The sequence below is a fragment of the Oryctolagus cuniculus genome, chromosome 10 (assembly GCF_964237555.1).
Source record: "Oryctolagus cuniculus chromosome 10, mOryCun1.1, whole genome shotgun sequence".
Classification (NCBI taxonomy): domain Eukaryota; kingdom Metazoa; phylum Chordata; class Mammalia; order Lagomorpha; family Leporidae; genus Oryctolagus; species Oryctolagus cuniculus.
The window spans coordinates 74850461-74877836 of NC_091441.1; the positions used below are offsets into that span (position 1 = coordinate 74850461).

Sequence of the window (27376 nt, forward strand, 5' to 3'; positions counted from 1 at the left end):
CAATTTTTGGAGATGACTTTGTTTTCCTAGTGCAGGAGGCAATGGTTCCTTGGCATTGATCTCTGAACTTGCAGGCTCCACTCTTAGACATACCCCCTGGCTTAGCCTCTTGAAAAGCCCAACTTACACTAATATTGCTTGTATATGCATGTGCACATGTGAATATGTTCATGTATCTTCCCACATGCGAACATCCAAATGCAGTAATGTGCAGGTATTTTTTTAAAAAATCTCTTTAAGTACTTAATATAGTAATCATTCACTTGTTATTGCTTATAATTCCTTTGAATCTTCCAAATTGTAAATATCTATAACATATTTATCTGAGTGTGTGATTTGGAAATTTAAAGGAAAACTCACTTCTGGAGGCCCAGGCTGATGCTTACTATTGGCAACAGGTGTAGTTTATGGTTGGGAATGGCTTTGTTTGGCAAAGGACATCAGGACTAAAGTTTGTGAGTACATTCTTCAAGAGGGGCTGAAGAAAAAAATATGATAAATCTAATAAATCCAAAAAACAAACAAATGATCACAGCAAATGATGCAGATGGTGCTGTGTGTTGATCAAGCTTTGTCTTTTACTCATGCTAAGTTCATTTTAACAGTAGTAATATAATTCACATACAATATTCATCCAATTAAGTATTAATTGTAATGGTTATACATGTATTCACAAAACTGGGCTTCTTTTATGACAGTCAATTTTAACATATTTTATTACCTTTTTTTAAAAAAGAAAGATTTATTTATTTTGAAAGTCAGAGTTACAGAGAGAGAAAGAGAGAGAGAGAAATCTTGCATCCATTGGTTCACTGCCCAGTTGGCTACAATGGCCAGGGCTGGGCCAGGCTGAAGCCAGAGCTTCATCTGTATCTCACTCGTGGGTGTCAGGGTCAAAAATACTTAGGACATTTTCTGCTGCTTTGCCCAGGCCATTCACTGGGGGCTGGATTGGAAGTAGAGCATCCTGGACACGAACCAGTGCCCATATGGGATGCCAGCATCACAGGCAGCAGCTTTATCTACTACACCACAATGCTGGCCCCCATATTTTCATTACCCTGTGGGAAACTCACATCCATCCACTATAACCCTGCAAACCTCCACTCTTCTCTCCCAGCCCTAGGCAATACTCATCTACTTTCTGTCTCTCTACTTTTGTGTTTTCTGGACATCCCATACCCATGAAGCCCTGTAACATGTGGTCCTTTGCAACTGCCTTGTTTGTTTAATTAATAAATGTTATTTTGTAAAGCACTTTAGGTTCACAGCAAAATTGCGTGGGAAGTTTAGAATTTGCTTGCACTTCCCATCTCTGCACAGGTCCAACATCTTCCATTATCAGCATCCGTCCGCCCCAGAATGATCCATTTGTTAGAACTGATGCAGTGCCCTCGGCCCATCATTATCACCCCATGTCCATAGTTTGTTTACACTGGAGTTCACTCTGGTTGTTTACGTTTGCTGATTTGGACAAGTGTAAAATGAAGATTTTCACCATCATAGTAGCACCATAGGGAGTGGTTTCCAACTGCCCTAAAATTCTTCCGTGCCCTGCCTGTTCTCTCCCCCACCACTCCTGGAAACCATTCATCTTTTTACTGGCTCTGCAGTTTTGCTTTTTTCAGAACATCATATAGCTGGAGTCATATATTTTCAAATTGACTTCTTTTGCTTGAATGTCTTTTCATGGCTTGTTAGCTCATTTCTTTTCAGTGCCAAATGATATGTTCCATTGTCTGGATTCGCTAGTTTATTTATCCACACATAATGTGAGTGTTTCTGAGTTTGGGCAATTCTGAATAAAGGTACTATAAGTAGCTCTGTGCAGGTTTTTATGTGGACTTCAGTTTTCAGTTCATTTGAGTGAATACCAAGAAATGCAATTTCTGCATCCTATGGTAGGGTTATGTTTAATTTTATAAGAAACTGTCAGGCAATTTTCCAAAGTGGCTGTACCATTTCACCTTTCCACCAGCACCGAGTGAGAGTTCCTGTGACTAGCGTTTGGTATTGCCAATGTTCTGGAATTTGGCCTCTCTGATGGTTGTGTGGTAGTAATTTGTTGTTGTTTTAATCCCCAGTTCCATAATGGCATATGATAGTGGACACACTTTCAGATGCTTACTTGCTATCTGCATATCTGGTTTGGCTGAATGTCTGCTGAGATCTTTTGTCTGCTTTTTTTCTTTTTTTTTAAGGAAAGCTTTTATTTAATGAATACAAATTTCATAAGTACAGCTTTAGGAATATAGTGGTTCTTCCCCCCATACCTGCCCTTCCATCCCCACTTCCATCTCACCTCCTACTCCCTTTCCCATCCCATTCTTCATTAAGATTTGTTTTAAATAGTTTTATATATAGAAGACCAACTCTATACTAAGTAAAGATTTCAACAATTTGCAGCCCACCACACCATGAAGTGTAAAGTACTGTTTGAGGACAAGTTACAGTTAATTCTCATAATACAACTCTTAAACCAGATTGTTCATTTTTTGATTGTTGAGTTTGAATGGTTTTTTGTATGTTTTGCATTGCCTTCCTTTATAAGAACTGTCTTTTGCAAATATTACCTCCCAGTCTGTGGCTTGTTTTTGCATCCTGGTGACAGTATCTTTCACAGAGCAGTGCACCTTGCCCAGAGTTTCTTTCATGGATTGCACCTTTGATGTTGTGTTCATAAAACCTTCACTACATCCAAGATCAGCTCAGTTTTCTGCTACAGCATCTTGGCATTTTACATCTATATGTGTAATCCAATTGGGGTGATTTTTTGTTTAGAATTTGAGGTCTGTGTCTAGATTCATTTTTTTAGATGTCCAATTCTAGCACCATTTGTTGAAAAAGACATTTTTGCTCCATTGTGTTTTCTTTGCTCTGTTGTCAAATATCGTTTGACTGTATTTATGTGGCTCAACTTCTGGGCTCTGTTCTATTCTATCTGTCTCCTTGTCTACTTCTTCATTGGCATGCCACTTTCTTGATTACCATTGCTTTAGTGTAAATCTTAAAGTAGGATAGTGTCAGTCCTCCAGATGTCTTCCTCTTCAGTGTCATTTGACTATTCTGAGTCATTTCCCCTTCTATGCAAAAGTTAGATACAGTTTTATCAGTAACCACAAAACGACTTGCTGGGGTTCCAATGATGTCGTGGTGAATCTGTAGTTGGTTTTGAACTGACATATTGATAATATTGAATTTTCCTATCCATGAACTTGGATTCTTTTCATTTTGATTTCTTTCACTAGAGTTTTGTAGTTTACCTCATACAGACTTTGTACAGATTTTGTATCTAAGTATTTAAGTTGTACCTAAGTATTAAGTTTTCTACCTAAGTATTTCAGTTTTGGATATGCAAATATAAATGATAAAAGTGTTTTTATTTCTAATTGCACTGTGTTCACTAATGGAATATAGGAAAGTAAGTGATGTCTGCATATTAATCTTGCATCTGATATTACTTATTAGTTCCAGGAATGTTATTGTTGATTCTTTCAGATGTTCTATATAGATGACAATGTTGTCTGTGAACCAAGACCTTTTTTATTTTAAAGATTTTATTTATTTGAGAAGTAGAATTAATGACAGAGAGATAGAGAGAAAGATCTTCCACCCACGGGTTCACTCCCCAGTTGGCCACAATGCCCGGAGCTAGGCCAATCTGAAGCCAGAAACCAGGAGCTTCCTCTGGGTCTCCCATGTGGGTGCAAGGACCCAAGCACCTAGGCCATCTTCCACTGCTTTCCCAGACCATAAGCAGGGAGTTGGATTGGGAGAGGAGCAGCTGGGACACAAACGGGCGCCTACATGGAATGCCAGCACCGCAGGAAGAGGCTTAACCTACTGTGCTACAGCATCGATTCCCCAAGACAGTTTCTTATTTTCTCCTTCCCTTATGTATACTTCGTAAATTAATTTTTTTATTTCTGAGATAACATTTTGTAGTTTATATTATAGTCAAAGGCTTAATGCTCCACTAAATAAAAAAATAAAAGGCAAAAAAAATTCAACAGGAAAATAGGCAAGGGCTGTAAACAATAATGAAATTAAAAGATATTCAACTGTATTTCTTATTTCCTTTTCTTGTCTGACGGAATTGATGAAGGGTTCCAATGTGAGGTTGAAAGCACTTTTGAGAAGAACTTTCCATGCCTTGTTCCTTAAGGAAAGCTTTGAGTTTTTCACCATTAAGTGAGATGCTAATTTTATGTTTATTGTAGATGTTCAAGTTGAGATTTCTCTCTTCCTATTTTCCTGAGAATTTTTTTTTTTTTATTTTTGAGTGCTGAGTTTGTCAGTTTTGGGGATACTTCTGTGGTTTTTTTTCTTTTGCTAATTATGTGATGGTTTGTACATTAACTGATTTTTGAATGTTAAATCAATCTTGCACACCTAGCAAAAATCCTGTTTTCCTGGTCAATAATTGTTTTATACATTGTTGGATTCAATTTAATAATATTTAGTTGAGGACTTCTGCATTTATGTTATGGGAGATATCTGTATATTTTTTATCTTTTAATGACCTTTCCTGGTGCTGATATTAGTATAATGATGTCCTCATAGGAGGAGTTAGGAAGTATTCACTCTGCTCCTTTCTCTGAAAGATATTATAGAGAACTGGTATAATTTCTCCCTTACATATTTGTGAAAATTCACCATTGAATCCATCTGCTCCTGGTGCTTTCTGTTTTAGAAGATTACTGATTATTGATTAAATTTGTTTCATAGATATATGCCTGTTAAGTTTATCTGTTTCTTTTTGTATGAATTTTAGTTTGTTGGCAGAAAGATCTTTGTAATATTCCTTTAGTATCAGTTATAATGTCTGAAAGATCTTTAGTAATCTCCTTGCTTTCATTTTTGGTACTAATTTGTGTTTTCTGTCTTTTTTCTTTTTTTATCCTACTTAGCCTACTTAGAGGTGTATTGATTTTATTAGTCTTTTCAAAGAACCGGTTTTGGAGTTTGTTGATTTCTTGTCTTCAGCTTCATTGGTTTTTGCTTTAACACGTATTTATTTTATTCTGCTTATTTTGGGTTTAATTTGCTTATCTTTCTCTAAGATGGAAACTTGTATTACTGATTTTAGATCTTTCTTCATTTTGAATGTATGCACTCAATGCTGTAAATTTCCCTTTAAGCACTGCTTCCACCATATCCCACAAGTTTTGGTAAGCTGTATTTTCAAATTCATTAGGTAAAAATAATTTTATAATTTCTTATAAGACTTCTTCTTGGGCATGTGTGTTACTTAGAAGATTGCTATTTAATCCTCAAGAACTTTTGGATTTTTCAATCTCTTTCAGTTATTGATTTCTAGTTTCATTCCCATTCTGGTCTCAAGAGCAGATATTGTATGACTCCTATATCTTTTAAATGTGTTAAGGTACCATTTTAAGGCCAAAAACGTGGCCTTTCCTGGTGAATGATGCACGTGAGCTGGAGGAGAATTCATTTTTTTGCTTTTGTTGGATGAAGTAGTCTATAGAAGTCATGATAGCAGTTTGATTGATAGTGCTGTTGAGTTCAACAAAGTCCTTTCTGAATTTCTGTCTGCTGGATCTTTTCTTTCTTTCATTTCTTTCATTTTTTTGAGAGACAGATGTTAGAATCTCCAACTATAATAGAGTATTTATATATTTCTCTTTGCAGCCCTATCACTTTTTCCTGACGTGTTTTGATGCATGTTAAAAATTATGTCTTCTTGGAATATTGATTCTTTATCATTGCACAATGCACTCCTTTAGCCCTGACATCTGTCATTGGGTTAAAATCTGCCCTGTCTGCAATTAATATAACTAATTCTTTGCTTGGACTTGTGTTAGCATAGTATACCTTGAATCAGCCCTTTAGTTTCAGTCTCTATGCATCATTATAGAGTAAGTTGCTCGTAGAACATGTATAGTTGTGTCTTTTTTTTTTAACTACTGTGACCATTTGTGTCCTAATTGATATAGTTAGGCCATTGATGTCCACATCATTATTGACATCCACCATGTTTCTTACCACTTCTATTTGTTACTCCTGTTCTTTGTTTTGTCTTACACGTTGTATCTGCTTTTGTGGTTTTAACTGGGAAGTTTATGATTCCATTTTATTCATGTCTTATGATAATACTATAATCTGAATATTGGTGGCCCTTGAGAACAAATCCAAGTGTTGAATTTTTTTTTTTTTTTGGCCAGGCAGAGTTAGACAGTGAGAAAGAGAGACAGGGAGAGAGTTGAGAGTTATAGACAGTGAGAGAGAGACAGAGAGAAAGGTCTTCCTTCCGTTAGTTCACTCCCCTAATGGCCGCTACAGCCAGCACTGCGCCAATCCGAAGCCAGGAGCCAGGTACTTCCTCCCGGTCTCCCATGCAGGTGCAGGGCCCCATGCACTTGAGCCATCCTCCATTGTCCTCCCGGGCCACAGCAGAGAGCTGGACTGGAAGAGGAGCTGCCGGCGCCACAGGCGGAGGATTAGCCAAGTGAGCCACAGTGCTGGCCCAAGTGTTGAAATCTTAATTCCTAAAATGATGGCATGAGGATGTGGAACCTGTGGCAGGTGATTAAGCAGTCATGAGTGGCTCAATGCCATCGGATCAGCGCGGTGCGCCGGCCGCAGCGCGCCAGCTGCGGCGGCCATTGGAGGGTGAACCAACGGCAAAAGGAAGACCTTTCTCTCTGTCTCTCTCTCTCACTGTCCACTCTGCCTGTCAAAAAATAAAAATAAATAAATAAATAAATGAATAAATAAATAAAAGTCCAAGAGCAGCACTCTGCCCCTTTCGCTTCCACCATGGGAGGACACAGGGAGAAGTCACACAGTCTATGAGCCAAAAAGCAGTTCTCACCAGCCACCAGGTCTGCTGGTGCCTGAAGGTTAGCCTTCTCAGGCTCTGGAATGGTGAGAAATAAACTTCTGTGGCTTATAAAGTGTCCAGTCTATGGCATCTTATCCCAAACTGAACACACTAGGACCCTTGTCAAGCATAATTCTCTATTTTTTTAAGTGGTTGTGCTCAAGTTTGCAATATATCTTCACAACAAATCCATATCCATATACAGCAGGCTTCAAGTCCACTTCACAGGTAATGCTTATAATGAAAAAGCCTTATTATTTAAAAAATACCTTACAATTTTTAAAAAGTACTATATCTCTTTCTCATGCCCCTTATGTTATTATTGTCATTAATTCCCTGAGATATAAAAATTATAATACAGTTATGTATAAGGGCACTTCAAAAGGCTCATAGAAAATGGAATTGAAAGATAAGTTCAATATTGGAAATTCCTGTATGTACAAGGTCTTCAAAAAGTCAATGGGCAGTGCATATTAGGATAAAACAGTGCATGAATTAAAAAAAAGTATTTCAACCATTATAAATTTACCTTTTAATTCCATTCTCCATGACTTTCTGAAGTACCTTCCTGTATACCTAGAAGTATGCCTGGTCAAGTACATTGCATGTGATACATGGTCAAATAAAAGAAGTATCATTTGTAGATCAATTACGAATAAGAAAACCAGGCTTTTATTTTACCTTCTGATACTCTTTATTTTTTTATGTATATTTATTTCTTCCTTCTTTCTTTTTTTAAAAGATTTTATTTATTTATTTGAGAGGTGTAGAGTTACAGACAGTGAGAGAGAGAAACAGAGAGAAAGATCTTCCTTCCGTTGTTTTACCCCCCAAATGGCCACTACAGCCGGCGCGCTGCACCAATCCGAAGCCAGGAGTCAGGTGCTTCCTCCTGGTCTCCCATGCGGGTGCAGGGCCCAAGTACTTGGGCCATCCTCCACTGCCTTCCCGGGCCACAGCAGAGAGCTGGACTGGAAGAGGAGTAGCTGGGACTAGAACCCGGCACCCATATGGGATGCCAGCGCCTCAGGTGGAGGATTAGACAAGTGAGCCACGGTGCCAGCCCCCTCTTCCTTCTTTCCAAAGAACTTCTTTTACCACTTCTTGCATGGCAAGGCTCACTGGCAATAAATTCTCATAATTATGTTTGTCCTAAGAAAGTCTTTATTTCATCTTTACTTTTGAAGGATAATTTTACAGTGTACTGGATTCTAGGTTAATTTTTTTTGTTTGGTATTTTTCTTTCAATACTTTCAATACTTCTTTCTTGCTAACGTGATTTCTGGTAAGAAGAAGGATGGAATTCTTTATTTTATTTTTTATTTATTTGAAAGGGTTAAAGAGAGAGGTAGAGACAGAGAGAGAGGTCTTCCATCTGCTGGTTCACTCCCCAGATGGTCACAACAGCCAGAGCTGCGCTGATCCAAAGCCAGGAGCCAGGAGCTTCTTCCAGGTCTCCCATATAGGTTCAGGGGCCCAAGGACTTGGGCCATCTTATACTGCCATCCCAGGCCATACCAGAGAGCTAGATCAGAAGAGGAGCAGCTGGGACTAGAACCAGCACACCCATATGGGATGCCAGCGCTTCAGGCCAGGGCTTTAACCCACTGCGCCACAGCACCGGCCCCAAGGATGGAATTCTTATCTTTACCTTTCCATAGGTCAGATATTTTTCTTCTTTCCTTTACAGTTCGTTTGAGATTTTTGTTAATCAGTTTAAATATGATACACTGAGGAGTTTTGTCTTTGTTCTTGGCATTAATCTTCGTGATGTTTGTGCTTCGTGGATCTGTGGTCTATTGTCTGACATTACTTTGGAGGAAGTTCTTAGTTAATACTGGTTGAAATATTTTATTTATATTCCTTTCGATATTTCTTCTCCCTATGGTATTTCCATTGCACATGTGCTTGCATAGTAGTTGTAGTTTTGGCACAGCTCATGGATATTCCATTTGCTTTCCATTTTTTAAAGATTCTATTGTCATATCTTGAAGCATAGGGTTTCCTCCTCAGCTTCTCCATTCTTATAATGATCCCATCAAAGGCATTCTTCATTTCTGTTACAATGCTTTTGATCTCTAGACCTTAGAGATCTTAGAATATTAATTATGTTTTTAATGAGTCTTCAACAAGTGGTTATGTATACCTTTCATTTTCTTTAAGGTTTTGTTTTTTCTTGCAAGACAAAAACTGTTATCTTGTATCCACTGGTCCTCTTCTCTAATGCCCACAATGAAATTACAGTAGCCTGTGAGAGGGGGTGCGGACCAAACCAGGACCTCAGTCTAGATTTCTATGTGGATGACAAGGACCCAACTGCAGGAGTCATGTCCTGCTTCCTCCCACGGTGTGGATCGCAGGAAGCTGGCATTGGAAGCCAAGCTGGGATTCCAACTAGGCACATCAACATGGGATGCAGGTGTCCCAAGCAGCATCAACCACCACACCAAACACCCAAACCCAAACTATGTTTTTGTCCTTTAGTCTGCCCTGTGATATTTTGTTGAATGACAGACATAATGTATTGGGGAAAAGGGATGGTGTAAACAGGCCTTTTCTAATATGATGAGGAAGTATGTGTAGCAGGGGAGAGTGCTGCGGTCCTGCGATTAAGTCTCCATCTTTGGGGAGAGCCGGTGACACTGGACTGTGACTTTCTCCAGTTCTTCTCTGTCCCTGCCCCTTGGGTAGGACAGGATGGCCGGAAGGGGCTGCAGTCGGGTTTTCCCTTCCCTTCAGGTAGATTAGGCTCCAACTAAACCCCAGCAGGTTTAGTCTCAGTTACATAGCTTCTCCTGAGGGCAGACCTTGTTAAAAAGAGTGCACCCCAATATACTCCTCTTCCCCTACGCCCTCCAAAAGCATGGTGGGACTTTTCTCCAGTATTTACTATGAGGACTGGAGTTAAAACTAACAGGGTTGTTGAGCCTCCTTGTGACTGGGTCCCCCGAAGGTTTAACTGTCAGAGGTGTCTTCTGTGGTCCCCCAGTCACGTGTCAGTCAGGGTTCAGGTTTTTCTGCCTGGCCCCCGTTCCCTTAGAGCGTTCAGCTGTGATAACTCCTGATTCTCTCTCTGCTGTTGTCTCTCCAGGGATGGGGTCAGCGCTTTGCCCTGTGACCTCACTCCTCTGCCAGATCTAAGCTTTTTGCTGATTGTTAAGACAGAGGGACGGCTGGCGCCGCAGCTCACTAAGCTAATCCTCTGCCTTGTGGCGCTGGCACACCGGGTTCTAGTCCCGGTCGGGGCGCCGGATTCTGGCCCGGTTGCTCCTCTTCCAGGCCAGCTCTCTGCTGTGGCCAGGGAGTGCAGTGGAGGTTGGCCCAAGTACTTGGGCCCTGCACCCCATGGGAGACCAGGAGAAGCACCTGGCTCCTGCCATCGGATCAGCGCAGTGCACGGGCTGCAGCATGCCGGCTGCAGTGGCCATTGGAGGGTGAACCAATAGCAAAGGAAGACCTTTCTCTCTGTCTCTCTCTCTCACTGTCCACTCTGCCTGTCAAAAAAAAAAAAAAAAAAAAAGACAGAGGGACAACATCTCAGGTCCTCACAAGCAGACTAGAATCCAGGAGTCAGAGTGACTCGCCCATTTTTAAATTGGGTTACTTTCCTTCTTATCACTGAGCTATAATTATTCATGCTGGCTTAGATTTTATGTTCCAATTTCAGGATGAAAACCACTCTACTTTGCAAGATGTAATATTTAATTGTACCATTTGATTGATACAAACATGAACAATAAAGTGAAGTATAAATGGTTTATTTGGGGTACTTTAAAATTTTAGATTTAGAGATTAGGAACTTGGAGTTGGATGAGGTTTAAAAATTACTATTGTATACCGGAAACCATTATACTTAGTGGAATAAGCCAGTCCCCAAAAGACAAATACCGTATGTTTTCCTGGATCTGTGGTAACTAATAGAGTACCTAAAATGTAATGTATAGGAGTGAAACTGGCATTTTGAGATTCAATGATTGTTTATAGCCCTCCTCTACTATTGAGGAACAGTGTTGTTTTTTTTTTTTTTTCTATTTGGTGAATGTTTTACCTAGTGTTGGGTTAATCTTATGAGTATAAAGTATAATTAAAATTAGATCATTCTAAAAATTAAGAAGAGGAAAGGAGAGGAAAGAGGAGGAAAGGTGGGAGTGTGGGTGGCAGGGTAGGTAGGGTGTGAAGTATCACTATGTTCCTAAATCTGTATACAGGAAATACATGACATTTGTTTACCTTAAATCAAATTTAAAAATTATTATTGTAGAAAATATTCTGGCTTTTTTGAACTTTTTTCTATACTGACTTGAACATTTCAGATCACACTTTTACCAGAAAAATATACTATTGGTAGTCACATTTGATATTGAACCTCGTCTTTCTTTCTTTATCTTTTTCACTATGACTTTGAGCTGAAAAAATTCACACTTCTGAAGTATCAGGAAAACTGTTGGAATACATTGATCTGCAATTGTAATAAAAATAGTGTGATCTCTTTGGGAAAAACTCTCTCAGGAGATGGAATAATTTTATTCTCTGCAAGCCCCAGGGAGTCCTCTCTCTGGCCCACACACAGGTTATTAACATGAAAGGAAGGGTGTCTAGTCCAAAGTTTGCTTCATTTTTTTTTTTTCAAAAACCTATTTTGGGTTCTTGGCACAGTCAGCTCAAACAGCCTGCAAGGAAGAATCTTGCTGAGTAAATACCACGAACTCACTATTCTCCCTCTCTCAGCTCTTTTTATGAGAGGAACCCAAGGAATAAAAGAGGGTAAAGGACTACTCTTGTACAGTCCACATAGGCCAGCTGTGTAAGGCACAGGCGTTAGGGCAGGTGCCATGGTTCGGGAGGGCTGTGGTTGATTGAGTTTTCCAATGATGGCTGCTGTATGTCTTATCCAACATTGACATTTCTTCCCCTCAGGTTATAAAAACCCTTTCTTCTCTTGAAACCTAGTAGACCATTGTAATTACGGTGGTCAGAGAAGAACAGCAGGCATGATGCTGTATGATTTCTGAGACTTGCTTATGAAACTTCATACATTTCACCTTAATTGATTGACACAACAGCTCTTGGAATCCAGCTACTATGGGATGAGGAAGCCAAAGCAGATGGTGGAGAGGTTGATCTTAAGAGGAGCAAGGTCCCCAGGCCTACAGGTCCTGCTGAACCTCCAACCAACTGCCAACACCAACCTGCCAGTCATGTAAATGACAAGCCAATGGGCTCTTCCCACTGATTCTTGCTCATTCCAAAACACTAAGTTTCAGGGTAATTTGTTATATAATAATACTTATTGGTACCAGAAGTAAGCTTAAGTCATTTGGCCTCACTTGGTCAAGTTTTCAGGAAACAGTGGCCTTTTATTCCTTTGTATTGATGGATTTCTTTTCTCTTATGTATTGGCATAGCCTTCTACAGGGGGCAAGTCTCCTCCCAGTGAACTTTATGCCTCCACTGTAAGAGTAAAGACAAAAAATAATGAAATAGGATCCAGGAGTTAAATTGTTCCTCAGAGTAAGCACATTTGACTTGAAAATTCTATGCAAAAATTGTCACATCAATCAAGAGTAATCCTAGGGTGATTCAGATTGATGAATAGCAGATTTCTGTCTGTATCCATAGAAATGGATCACCATATTGAATTAGTTCACTGCTTATTGGTTTTAAAATCATGATGAGCATACCCAGGCAAGGTCATATCAAGGAAATGAGCCTTATGCTTGACATATACTATGTGTTTCACAAATACTAGTTTTATCACCTACCTCTACAGATGAAAGTATGTATGGGTATACTGTTCTCAGCTTCTCAGCCCCGCAATATACAATCTAACTTGATGATTATCTCATGCATTTATTAACAGCAGCATTTTAGAGTGAGGAGAGATCTGAGCAATTATCTTAGGCCTTTTCATTTCTAAGAGGGGAGAAGATGAGGGAATGTAAAATCCCAGGAGGTTTAATGATTTTTGACCCTACCTGCTCATTAGAATCTCCCAGAGGGTCTCCTCTTTCTAGTTCATTCTGATTTAATTGTTCTGGAATGTGGCCCAGGCACTTCTGATATTTTTTCAAAGATTCCCCAGGTGAATTTATAGTACAGCCAGCATTGAGAACTGATGAATTAAGCAAAAACAGTGTTTTTTCAAAACAAACCATGTCCTCAACAGGCAGTATGAAAGAATATCACAGAGACTGAGAGAGCTATTCTGCTTGCTCTTTTACTTAGTGTCATTTAGGTTAAATAAAGGAGAATGGTTAAGTATGAGGGTAGACTTGTCATTAACTATTGTGTGCTACCAGCTAGTCTCCCTTGTAAGGTATCAGAGTGGGGTCTCACGCTCCGACACTTGAAAAATCTGCAGCTAATGTCCACTTATGTTACTGTGTTTATTTGTGTCGTATTATAGGACTCTTTGGGGCAGGTATCTGTTATTGTGATGGACAGATTTCTAGTTAAGGTAAAAGATATGTTTTCTGCATAGATTTCCATATTAATTTAAGTTGAATCAGGCTGAACAGATTAAGAAATAATGAAATAAATAGTAGAGTATCCGGTGCTTGGACATGGGAAGACATCAGGAAGGTGTGACTCCAAGGACTGATGTGTACAGAATACTGGATCAGAATCCCAGGGGGCGCGAAAGTCAAGTTGTCCTGACATCACCAGTTCCCAGTGACAGCCTCCATCAGCATACCATGCAGATCCAGAGAAGTAGACATACCCACTTGTTTATGAGCTTGATGTTGAAATAAGAAAGGGAAATTTTACACAACCTCAAATGTGCATGAATATGCCTTCTATCATGTTTTGGTGGTCTTTAATGTGTCACTCTTTCAAAACACTGATGATGGGGCACACTGGGATTCTAAATCCTGTAATGGAACAATTATTCCAGTTTACAGATACCAAAGAAAGTCGAACAAATTTTGATATTAACATATTGTATCTTACCTGCCTTCGATATCATCTGCTCAGACAACCAAGTGACAGTTGAAATTGTTAATCAGTCAGAAAAATTAGAACTGTTTACAACCTGAACGCTTTATTTCATGTTTCAGTGGCTGACAATTCTTTCTGTGCCTTGGGTGAGCAGAGTACGTTTGTAACGAAGGTGACCTTGGGGCTGGTGGGGGCAAGGTTGAATGTGCTAGGTCAGAAATACAGGGAGTAGTCTTGTCAGTGCCAATTCCTTCAGGACCTTCACAGAGGAAAGCACCAACCAGATTCCAGAAGGAACTATAGCCCGGCTGTTTTCAAGGCACTGGGACATGATTTACATGCAGTGTCAGGGTTTGGAAGGCAAGCCAGTGCAGGGATGAATGATTAATATTGGAAGCTCTGCAATAACAGGCTGTGTAAAGTGATAAAAAGGAGAAGGGCCGCCTATTCAACCTTGCCTTCCAAATCGCCGTCAAAAAGTATCTTTTTTTCCCCCTTAAACTGGAAAATTATGCTTCTTGGCAGTCCGGCAGCAGCATTTACATCGAGAATGCTTACGAGGGAATTCATTTCTGCTGATAATTTGTTATACTGAAAGTTCATGCTACATTTGCAATGTTCAAGAGCTTCCCCTAATTCCAAAGTTGATTTTGTACCTTGATTTTCAGCATATGGTAGCCATCACAATGCACTTGCAGCCTACCTGTAATTAGTAACGATCTGTCTGCTGCTTTATTCTCACCTGGCATAGGTTATCACATCATGTGGAGTTTTCCTTTCCGTGCAAACTGCGTTTTAAATTACATCAAAAATTCCATTAGTGTCATCACCTAAGAAAATACAAGGAAAAAGTTAATAAGTTCTTCTTCTGTTTAATCTGATACATGCTGGATTTTCTCTTAGTATTGATTTCAAAGACAATTTGGGTTATAAACCACTTCCTTTTATACTTATAACATGTTCAATTCTTTTAAGATTTTTTTTTTAATTTGAAAGGCAGAGTCTCTCTCTCTCTCTCATACATACACACACACACACACACACACACACACACACAGAGAGAGAGAGAGAGAAATCTTCCATCTGCTGATTCACTGCTCAAATGGCTGCAATGGCTGCAATGGCCCAAGCTGTGTCAAGCCGAAGTCAGGCCGCTTCCATGTTTCCCATGTGGGTGCAGAAGCTCAAGGACTTAGGCCAACTTCTGGTACTTTCCCAGGCACATCAGAAGGGAGCTAGATCAGAAGTTGGGCAGCCAGGACTTGAGCTGGTACCCACATAGGATGCTGGCGCTGCAGGAGGCAGCTTAACTTGCCACACCACAACGCTGGCCCCATAGAATGTTCTTGAAATACAACTTTTTTTCTAGGAAAAACTTTAATATTAGAATAGGACGGTTATGCTAACAAAATTTAGAGATTGTAAAAATACCCCAAAATTTAAAAAATAAAGAACTTTACTGTCTGTTGTTAGGATATAAATATGAACTTGCAGTCCATTACAGTAAACTTTTCATTTCCTGAGGACTGTTTAACCATTTGTGGTTTGACTATGTCCCCGGTACCCCCATCATCCCAACCCTGTTTACCTGTCCCTTCCCCTGAGTTGCTCAAACAGACTGCCTTCTCCTGCTTCTTCATCTTAGCACGGGATGTGTGCCCTGGTGCAGGCCAGTTTCTTTTTTTTTCATACTCTCATTTCTTAGATAATTTCTACTTGTTTCGCAAATCTTAGTTTGTCTTTGATTTCAGCAGAGCTCCCAGAAAATCATAGATCCCTGTAAGCACTTTGAGCCTGGACTGCACCCTAATTCTATATGGACTTGTGAGTCATTTGATTGATTTCTGTCTTCCAGTTGGAAGCTCCCTGAACACAAGGACTGTTTTCTTCCCTTCTCAGCATGGTCCCTCTGGAGACTAATATCAAGCAGTTCTTACTAAGTAGTTGTTAAAGGAATATTTTTAAAAGACAGTGCCTTTGAGAGGAATGAAGAAGAAAGTCTCCTGCTTTGCAAACTCCTCCCTAAGTTGCTGCCAGAGGTTCCTTTTCCGAGTCAGCCAGTTGGCAGCGCTGTGGAAGGGGATTTGCCTTCCGGAAAACTGAAAATTCCACTGCAGGCTTGGAGGGGAGGGTTCTAAGGGAAGTAGGAATGGGAAGAAAAGGAAAGGAAGCTTGGACTCTGCACCTTCCCAATTCTGGTCCGTTTTACTTCAGGTAAGAAGAGGAAAAAGAGAGTTTAGAAAAAGAAAAACACAAAGACTTCATCAGCTGATTAAACAGAATGTAAAGTATAGCTATTTTTATACAAAAAGCTGAAAGTGTTCTTTAAGAATTTATTTAAAGATTATTAATATCCTTATTTTTGTTTTATTTAGATCACTTTTTTTAAAGATTTTTATTTTGTTTATTTGAAAGGCAGAGTTACAGAGAGGCAGAGAGAGCTCTTCCATCCACTGGTTCACTCCCCAAATGGCCGCAATGGTCAGAGCTGGGCCGATCCACAGCCCGGAGCCAGGAGTTTCTTCTGGGTCTCCTACATGAGTGCAGGGGTCCAAGGACTTGGGCCATCTTTTACTGCCTTCCCAGGCCATAGCAGAGAGCTGGATCGGAAGTGGAGCAGCAGGGACTTGAACCAGCACCCATATGGGATGCTGGCACTGCAGGCGGTAGCTTTAACCTCTTTGCCACAGTACCAGCCCCAGATCACTTTTCTACTCTAAAGAAGGGCAAGAATGGTTTTAAATATGTCTAAATATTAGATGTGGTTTATTGATAAATATTTTGAAAAATAATCTATCAAATAGCATTTTATGACATTTTACCAATTTCACTTGAGTTTTTCTAGACAGTCTTCTCCCTTCCCCTTTATCACTGTTTTTGTTTGTTTTCAACTTAATATTTATTTTTTTGAGGTAACATATTTTTAATTTACATTGTAGTCAAAGGCTTAATGGCTGTACTAAAGAGTTCAACAAATAAAATGTAAAAAGATCATAATCCCAAAGGAAAATAAGCAACAATCATAAACCATATTCAAAAGATATTCAACTTCATTCATATATAGTAAATTTTTAAAATCACAAAATCATTAAAACTGTAGCAGTTTACAATTCCTATCAATTTGTCTGACCTAAGATTTTTTTAAAGGTTTGACTAAACACTGTTTTTGCAGCAAAACTGATACACAGGGTCATTTTTTTCTTTTTTTTAATCTCTTCAGTAATAATATTCTAACCACAAGCAATGACAAAGTGAAAAGGGCAGAAAATGGTTTGATACAGTGAAAATTTCCTTTTGTTTTTTAATCTGTTTTTGAAATATCTGGGAATATTCAATTGCATCTTGATAAGAAATTATAATCTATAAATCAATAGTATTTTCAGTTAAATTATTTATGAATGTTTCTTTTTTTATTTTATTTAAGCTATACAAGTTTCATGTATTTCGTGTATACAGATTTAGGAACATAGTGCTACTTCCCACTCTACCCTCCCTCCCATCCATGCTCTAAACCTTCTTCCTCCTCCCTCTCATATTCCCACTCTTAATTTATACTATGATCTTTTTGTGAAAGAAATTAGGATTTAGAGTACAGTTAAGTTCATTGACTATTTAAAGCTACTGAAAACTGACCCTTCGGAAGCATAGTTGTACATAATCATAACTACATTAAAGTCTACATAAAATGCACAAACATGAAAATAGCCACAATCTAGACGTTTCATATGACATTACTATCATATACTCTTCAATATATTTTATACCCATCCTTTGTGGTTTTGACACTGAGACATGTTGATCTATGCACATAGTTCATTCATTTTGATGGCCTGATAGTGTTTCATTAAATATCCCACTACTTAATTATTTATGTTACTGCAGTGGACATTGGGTTGTCTCCATTTTTAGCTATCAGGAATAGTGTTGCTATAAACATTCTTGTACATGTCTTTTGGAGGACATATGTATGCATAGCTATAGGGTATATGCTTAGGAATGGAATTGACAGGTCATAAGTTATGTGTATTTCTTACCTTAGTAGATACGCCCAAGCAGTTTTATAAAGTAGTAGAACCAGCTTATGCTCACAACAGCAGGAAGAAGAGCTCCAGTTCCACATCTTCACCAGTACTTTTTGTAGTTGTCTATATATGGTGTGTGCTATGTGATTTGATCAAACCTTTGTTAAACTTTCTAAGTCTGTAAGCATAACGTGCCCCACATATATGTGCCTTCTTGCCCTGGCTTGAGTTCATATCCTCAGGGCCATGAAGTAAATATTTCTCTCTTTAAATCCAATGAAACAAGCACTGGTTGTACTTTTGTTAAGATACTCCATTAGAAGACAATAGTATGGGAATGAGAAAACAGTAAAAGAGAAAGAATACAAGTATGTTTTATTGAGACAGACAAAAGTTAAGGCAAGCTCCCTCCATTTGCTAAATTTTCTTTTCCATTTATGTATTCATTCATTCAACTCCATGTTGGTGCTGGAAAAAAAAATCAGTGGTCCCCATTGTATAAATATCTTAGTTAATTGCTTCCTTTAGCTACTCTGCAATGTAAAAGGATAATTAAAAATCATATTTCCCCTGAGAGTGAGCCTGACTACATTTCTGTTGAAGATGGTTTGGTTTTTTATTATCTAGTTAAGTGATATCTCTGTCTTCACCCATCCATACCAAAAGTGAGCAGAAGTTACAAGCCCGGTACCAAACTTTCCCTTATTTCTTCAAGAAACAACACCTGCCAGTGTGCCTAAAAGGTTTGTCTAGATGCTGAAGACTATAAAAGAAGTCCTGTTGCAATTGCATTTTACCCAGCTGCTTTCAAAATAAGCAAATAAAGGGAGGGAAGAATAACAGCCTCACCCTGATGCCTTGATGGCATTTAATAGTAACAGTTCTTCACTGAAAATAAGAGATTTCCATAGAAATGATAATTGCCCTCCTGTGAGTATATGGTGCTCATAAAACCTGAAGAGTTTCTAAAGGTCAGCAAGCATGCAAGGTTTTGTCCTGGGGATAAATTTCTAAATAACCCTGAGGAGAAAGAGCAGGAGGGAGGGAACGAAAAAAGTTCACTTGATGAAAGTAAAATGTGCAAACTTAACAGTTTCTGGATTATCATTTAATTATAGCCATCAATCACCTCACATCTGCTTTCTCCCAGTACCCAGGAAATTCCATCAAAAGCTGTACAATCCAGCCAACGGAGAATATATAGCCCATTAAGAATCCTAAGGGTTGAAATCAGTATGTGAGCATTTGCCCAGTGGAAGATTTTAGGAAATACCCTAGAAACAGGTAGAACTTGTCTTTCTACACATACCAGGAAAACCCTAGAGGAGAACTGCCCCTTTTAATTAATAATATAAACACTCACTGCTTCTTACATGCTACCAATTCAGACCTGGACTGGCAGTCATTTTCAAAGGACTTTGCTTTCCAAATCATTTTAGTTCAATCCATATATTTACTAATGCGTGAAACTGGCCTGCAGTTAGTCATTTTATGAACATGATTTTACATTCTTTTTAAATGAGGACCATTTAACATTGAGCTTTTAGAAATACATTTGCTCCGTTAATTGGCACCGGGGGTGCCAGCAAATGTCTTTATGGACAGCTGTTATTTTTAAGTTTTAAGGTGTTTTAATTTCTTTTTATTGAGGGGTTCATAGTGACTGTCCCTAAATTCTTTTCGCTAAGGAATTAAATGGCTTTAGGCTTTTTAAGCTCCAGTGTGTTCAGAAAAGAGTTTGAACCGTGGTAATCCCCTTGTCGTGCTGCAGTTATCTCCCACCAGATACCTGAGCGCTTCCCTCCTTCTCGGGCAGATAATTGCAGAGGGGTTGCAACCAGAGAAAACAGTTGAGCTGGTGCTGAGCCGTGGATATAAAAAGACATGTCACCCTGGTGGAAGTAAATGGACTCTGAGACTGTAATCTCTGCCTTCATTTATTTTTGAAACCATCAGTGCCCAGGGGAAAGCGCGTCATTTATTTGTCTACAGAAATCTTTGTCTGCAGTCATGTATGGGTTTTTTTTTTTTTTTTAACTTGTTTTTATTTCCCTATATTCTATTGTAGCTTTCTTTTGTCTTGTACCAGCTTGACTTTCTCTTTAAGTATGGATTTCATTGTGGTGTTTTTGTTGGCCACAGCCTTCGTGATTCTTTGTGTTTTTAAAATGACCGTGTGTTCATTACCTGTTTTTCCAACAGAGTTCATCTGGGGATTTAATGATCAGAAACATTCAGCTGAAGCACAGTGGGAAGTATGTCTGTATGGTGCAAACAGGAGTGGACAGCGTTTCATCTGCTGCCGACCTCATAGTGAGAGGTAAACATTAATACCTCTACATGGTTTTATTAAAAGACATTTATTTATTTAAAAGGCAGGGTTACAGAGAGGCAGAGAGAGAGAGAGAGAGAGAGAGAAGTCTTCCATCTGCTGGTTCACTCCCCAGGTGGCCACCAACGGCTGGAGCTACACCAATCCGAAGCCAGGAGCTTCCTCCGGGTCTCCCCTGGGCATGCAGGGACCCAAGAACTTGGACCATCTTCTACTGCCTTCCCAGGCCATTGCAGAGAGCTGGATGGGAAGTGGAGCAGTTGAGTCTCAAACCGGCGCCCATATAGGATGCTGGCACTGCAGGCAGTGGCTTTACCCGCTACACCACAACACTGGCCCTATCTACATGTTTTTAACTTCACATCTTCACTAAGAATTCTTCACTGCAGGATAAAATCCCGTGGTGAAATAGTATACAAGCATCCTAGTTGTAGTCTTGTTTGATTCCCTCCATATGACACTAAGGATGTCTGTATGACCGTGAAGATTGTGCGAATTCCGTGAAATAAACATCTCAACTCTGCCCTCCAAAGAGCTCTGTCATTACAATGGGCATTCCACAACTGCTGCCATGCCGATGTTCAGCAGTTTCATTTAATATCAGAAGCAACATTGTGCTTATATGTCTGCTTCAAAAATAATCCAGGTTATCCAGAATGCCTGAGAAAATTTGCTCACCCGAGCTACTGTCCAGGGTACTGATAGGCTACTGGGCTGAAAAATGAGTGACCAGAGTGCAGCACAGAGGGAAACACCTCTAGATATCACACCGGTAACCAGCGTGTTAAAGGGAAGGACATCACACCGAGTATAAAAGACTTTGACTTTAGAAGGGTACAGGAATCCCACTGAACAGAGACCTCCAAAAAGCAGGTGTCATCTGCACTCACGGAGTCTATAGCTTTGGAATTACCACCTCACGTCCAGATTTAAAAATCTTAACCACCGAAATTTGGAAAAAGATTTTCTTAGTTTTATTGCCAGGTAAATGGCCTTTTTCCTTAAGTGCTTTTGAAATTGGTATCCGTCGGAGGTATTGCAGTGATCACACGACACACTCTTCACTTTGGTACAAACAGCGTGACATTTATGGAATTGCTACCCACTGTTTGCATTCTTGCCTTCTTTAGGTTCACCTGGGCCACCGGAAAATGTGAAGGTAGTTGAGATTACAGATACAACCGCCCAACTGTCTTGGGAGGAAGGTACAGACAACCACAGCCCCATCATCACCTATTCTATCCAGGCGAGGACACCTTTCTCCGTGGGTTGGCAAGCCGTCACAACAGGTAGTAGGGGAGGCAGGTGCTGTGGGCTTCAAGTCAGTGCTGAAGTATGCAGTTCCTAATCTCTCACCTATTCTTCTGTAGTGCCTGAGGTCATCGATGGGAAAACACACACAGCCACTGTTGTTGAGTTAAACCCCTGGGTGGAGTATGAATTTCGGGTTGTAGCCAGTAACAAAATCGGAGGTGGAGAACCCAGTTTGCCCTCAGAAAAAGTAAGAACTGAAGAGGCAGGTTAGTGTTTCTGTTTTCTGAGTAATGGGTTCATAGATTTTTCCAAAGTGTATATTTCCACTGCCCTTGGCCCTGGTCTCCAAGCCAGCAGGCATCACCTCGATAATCCATTGTCACAATTATCTGACCTTTCTAATGGCAGTACTGGCCATATGGCATTTGTCAAAAGCAACATGTGTAAGTGATTCTGATGCAGTGTGACATTTCCAAGAGTTCATTCAGTCCATCATAAATGCTCATTAGTGCATGTTGAGTGAATATGTTTTTGTCACTTAAGGTTATAATTACTATCTGACACAGTTACCCTGTTAACAGGAGAAGCACTGTTTTCATTTGTAACAAGCGTTGACAAATTGGGAGGATAATGACATTTGGGAGGTCTGCGGCTAGGAAGCCTCATTCTGCCACCAAGCTCAGTAGATGAGCTTACAAGGTTGATGAATAGCTGTGTTTTGGCCCCTCAAGTGTTAGATTAAGAAAGGATCGTTGTTAAGAATTTCCATGGGAGGGAACTGTTAATGTACACCCGAACAAAATTTTATAGTGCTAAAAACAGGAAAACTCAAAATCAGGACATGTCTACAGGCATCGCATTGCAGACAGAGCTAAAGATTTTTCTGTTCAGAATCTGTCATAATTAATATTAACTGAAATGAAGTTTGAAGGAGAGCTGATATATCACTGTGGAAACTAAGCCGATGTAGAAGTAATGGATTATGCTTCAGTCATTTCGATGATGCTGTTTCCCTCTGGGTGTTGCACATGTCTATGCCAGCTGTTACGAGAAATAGGAGGTTTGTGCCTGCCTTGGTCTTTTTTCTTTTGTTCACACCACCCATATTTAGGGGGAATCTACTATGTGCTCAGTACCGCCCAGATATCGCAGATACAGTTGTGAGCAGAACAAAGACCTACCTTTATGGAATGTACATCCTAGTGGTGTCCTGGGGTTTTCTAAGCAGAAAGTCCTCAGTGTAAAAAGGAGACATCCAATGCTTGTGTGGGATTTACAAAGGATACCTCCTAACAAGATTCAAGGATCTGAGATGGAGTCATTCCTATGTGAAGCCAAGATGGTTTTGAGAGTTATGTTTCCACTTAGAATAGTCACAAGTTAAATGTTATATTCGATTGGTTTCCCATCATCCCTGCTGGTGAATAGCTTTGCCTACTTTTACTATCTCTCATACTAGTTTGCAGAATACTTCCAACTGTTCCTTTGTTCTGACTGACTGAGAGATTTGGGATCTTTTATAATCTCACGCAAATAAAAAATATCTGATGACCTCCTCAAAACATTTATATAATTTCATGCAAACATACACATGCATGATAGTACCTCAGAAGTTCATGGAAATTGAGTTAGCATCAAAAACTTGGAATTCTATGCATGGTTTTTTTCCTAATAAGCATTTCCATGAATTTTTTTTGAAGATTCCTATATGCATGGATTTAAAAATTATTTTTGTATCAAAATACGTTGATCTTTCAGTTCCATTTTCCATGAACTGCTTTGAAGTGCTCTCATAATACATGTATGTCTAATGTGTCAAATACGAAATGTGCCGCATACTATCTTCTTTCAGATACATATTGCTGTATGCAAATAGGGTTCATCTCTGTCTCTCTGCCCTACATAGTTCCTGAGGTGCCACCTTCTGAAGTCAGTGGCGGAGGGGGAAGCCGGTCGGAGCTTGTGATTACGTGGGACGTAAGTGCCTACTTCAGCAGGGCAAAGCTGTTCTCACCATCCTCACTCACCCCTCCTAGGTGGTGCTGGTACCTGAGGAGGAGACGCTGCAATGCACTGAGGGTGCTGGTGTTGTTTGTGGTGATGGTGGTGTCGCTGGTATTACAGGTGTTGCCCGTGGTGATGGACGCACTAGTAATTAACGTTTTTCAGTATTTGTTTTGGGTCAACCACTGCTGCTTTCATTTTGTACATATTCATCTCTTTGTATCCTTATAGCATGTTGTAAATGAAAACGGTAAGGTGCAGAGATGATTAGCAATTTGCTCAAGGTCATCTGGCTGGTAAACTTGGGGATGAGAGTCAGCTCCCCAGTGCTGACTCTCATGCTACTCCCAGATCTACCACCACTACCCTGCACACCTCACCAACGCTGTCATACAATCCAGCAGGTTCTTGGGTCTCTGTCCCTTTCCTGGCAATTCTCTGAGCTCTTACTTTGTCATTAATGGGGGAAAGAATTAATTAGCACTTTCAACATCAGAAGGTACTTGAATTATCTGTATTACTTGAAATTGGTGATGAAAAAAAATCAAGAGTCAGGAGGCTGTGATGGAGTGTCAGCATTTTACGTGACCCCAGAGCACTGAGTAATAAGCTTGCATTTACTCCCTTTTTCTTTTTCTTTCTTATCCATTTTTTTTTGTTTTACCAGTTTGTATGCAGTCATTTTATAAATGTGTAATTTCTTCCCGTGAAATCTACTTTAGGGGTCAGATCATTTTTATTTAAATTAAGATACCAGCATGTTTCGAAGAATCACAGAAAATCCAGTTTATTAACTGGATACCTGTGAAGGGGTAGCATATGTCAAGGAAAAAAGCAGCTGATCTGATTGTCCCACTGATACTTTTCTCCTTTTTTAAAAACCCAACTGCTTAATACATGCAGATTACTATTTGATGACTCTTATGAAAGATTAGGGCTGTAGCTCATTCATTTTTGCCTTGCTCTCCCATGTAAGGGTGATTTAATATGTCTTTCCTTTATAGCCAGTCCCTGAAGAACTACAGAACGGTGAAGGTTTTGGATATGTGGTTGCTTTCCGCCCTCTTGGGGTTACCACCTGGATCCAGACGGTGGTGACATCCCCTGACACCCCGAGATACGTCTTCAGAAATGAAAGCATTGTGCCATTTTCCCCCTACGAAGTTAAAGTGGGTGTTTACAACAACAGAGGCGAAGGACCGTTCAGCCCAGTGGCAACAGTGTTCTCTGCAGAAGAAGGTAGGGAATGCAGGGTGATGTATCAGGGCCAACCACATCCACAAGCTATATGCTGCAAAAAGCGATAGCGAAGTGCTAGTCCCATGTCAGATATTATTTTTCCAGGAGAATAGAGACTGATGTTTCTATTAGATTTCTGGTTCAGGTCACAAAGCTCACTGTAAGTGTCCTGACGTACAGGTCAGTGCATCTGCAAAGGATATAGCCATCAGTTAAAGCTGTGGGGGACTCATACATCCTCTGTTCCACGTTGTGAAGCAGGGAATGGCTGCACAACTCTGCACAACTCTTCCTTCTTTGTGGAGTAAAAATAAGATATTCCCTTGGAGCTACCCTAGTCCTGAGTTATATTGTGGTTCCCATGGCCTGGGAAAAAGACATTTACAGGATGCCAAGTGAAGAGGAAGGACCAGACACATGGCATTCAAGAGACTTGGAATATGCAGGCTTGAGGGACGTGAGCTCCAAATGGTGTAGATAGATACACACATACTTCATTCCGAACCCATTCCCTCTCTCTGACTCTCACACTCCAGATATTGAGACAGCTACGATTTCTCTTAAGACCACTTTGAAAAGTTGTAATAAAATAAGAGAATCATATGAAACAGCCATTTTATAGAACTGAATGTTGGCTATCTCATATAATTCCCGCAATGAAAATGGCAGGAGCTACCAAGTATTGAAAGCTCACCATCTACCAGAATGTTCAGATGAGGAATGAGGAGTAGGCACTATTGTTGTTCCTCATTTACAAATGAGAAAATAAAAACCTGGTGAAAGACACTATTAAGTTTGCCAGAACCGGTAGAGTAAGTAGTAGAGCCAGCATTTTAACCCAGTGCCTTTAGTTTTAACCATTCTGAGATCGTGAAATATAACACCGCAGTATCTCACCTACTCTCTAGACTTGCAGTGACTTCTAAGAAAGTAGTCCACGGTTATCATTCCTAAAAAGAAGAAGTCCATTTTTCTTAGGACTCCCACCTCTTTCTTGTCTTCTCATTTTCACCACATACTGAGAAGGATGAAAACAGGTACAGACATCCTTCTGTATCTATAAGGGATTGATTCCAGGATACCCATGGATACCGAAATCTACTGCTGCTAACTTCCTTTATATAAAATGGTGTAGTAAGGGTGGGCATTTGTCCTAGCAGTTATGATATTGGTTAGGACTCCCTTGTCCCCTGTCCAAGTGCCTGGATTCTATTCCTCGCTCTAGCTCCTGATTTTAGCTTTCTGCTAATGTTGACCCTGAGGGGCAGTGGGGATGGCTCAAATACTTGGGTTCCTGCCACCCACATAGGAGACTTGGATTGAGATTCCAGTTCCTGACTTTAGCCTGGCACAGGCATTTGGGTAGTGAACTCGATCTATCTATCTTTCTATCTACCTACCTATCTATCTATCTATCTATCTATCTATCCATCCATATTCCTACCAAACTGTCTCCTTTTTCTGCCTGTCAAATAAACTTTTGTATAGTGGTGTAGTATTTGTATATAAACTCTCTGCACCATCCCGTATACTTTAAATTATCCCTTGATTACTTATAACACCTAATAGAATATAAATTTTGTGTGAATAGTTGTTATACTATATTGTTTTAGAAATAATGACAACCATAAAATCTCCATGTTAAGTGCAGACACTATTTTTGGGAATATTTTTTGCTGACTTTTGGTTTAATCCTCACCTGCAGAATCCATAAACGCTTGGACTGCTTTATTAAAGTGTTCACAAAAGGAGTTGGGTATGCATAGGCAGACCCCATGTTCAGAACATATCAGGGATTACAAGGGCAGGTCAAGGTCTGAGAAGCAATGACCATGAGCCAGAGAGTTTACAGACACTGCCATCCCTGTGCACCTAGGCCCTGAGGGCTCACACTGCATGCGGGAATAATCAAGGCCTTTTATCCCTATCGTCTATCCCCTTTCCTTCTCCTGTTACCATGCTCCTACGGATGAGTTGGTTAAAGATCTTTCTGTTCAAACCTCAGAAATAGATTTGGCTTTCCTAAGAACAAAAGTGAGAGATTTATTGGAAATACACAAGGACATCTCATGAAATTAAAGGAAGAGTTAAGCAGCAAACCTCATGAAGAACCTTAATCAGAGAAGCTCTAGGGACTCAGAAAATGGTCTGCTCCTCCAATGCCTTAGACCAAGGCTCTGTCTTAGCATAAATCAGCCACGGCCAGGGAGCAGGATCATTTAATACAGAAATGGATATTGAAGGAGATGAGATTCCTGCTCAGAGTGGTGCTGTGAGAAGGGACAATTACTGTGAACCCCGTAAAACTCCAAGAGTGTTTATTAAGCTCTACACATGTCTGTCTGCATCAGAAGAGCAGGCCATCTATCTCAAAGCACCCCTTCTGTGGGCCTAGGCTATAGAAAGCACTCAATCAATGCCTAGTGAGTAAATGAACTTGGCTTTGACATTTGCTTTGCAAGACAAAAAAAAAATTGGTAATATTTGGGAGCATAATAATTCCTAAGCAGCAGATGTGGGATGGACAAGAAGGAAATGAAGACAGGGCAGAGGGAACAAAGGGAAAACAGAAGAGAAGGAAGACACCCAGAAATGGGTGCAAGGCAGGAAACCGCAGGTGGCTCTCCCTATTTCACAAGGAAAGGCCCATGGCAATGATGCCACCTCTTCTTAAGAAATGGATTGGTGTCCATATTTGCAAGATGTCCTGCGCATTTTCAAACACTGTATAGAATATTTTCT

The 27376-nt window shown here is 39.9% G+C and overlaps 1 protein-coding gene across 2 annotated transcripts in view; it reads left to right on the plus strand.

The window, feature by feature from the left end:
• CNTN3 (contactin 3) overlaps positions 1–27376 on the plus strand; it is a 423339-nt gene that overhangs the window by 365341 nt on the left and 30622 nt on the right. For both annotated transcript variants that reach the window (XM_051851466.2, XM_008260940.4), the window contains 5 exons: positions 20008–20125; positions 21268–21426; positions 21508–21657; positions 23298–23368; positions 24400–24634. In XM_051851466.2, coding sequence (XP_051707426.1) covers positions 20008–20125; positions 21268–21426; positions 21508–21657; positions 23298–23368; positions 24400–24634 — 733 coding nt within the window. The remainder of the gene's footprint in view (positions 1–20007; positions 20126–21267; positions 21427–21507; positions 21658–23297; positions 23369–24399; positions 24635–27376) is intronic.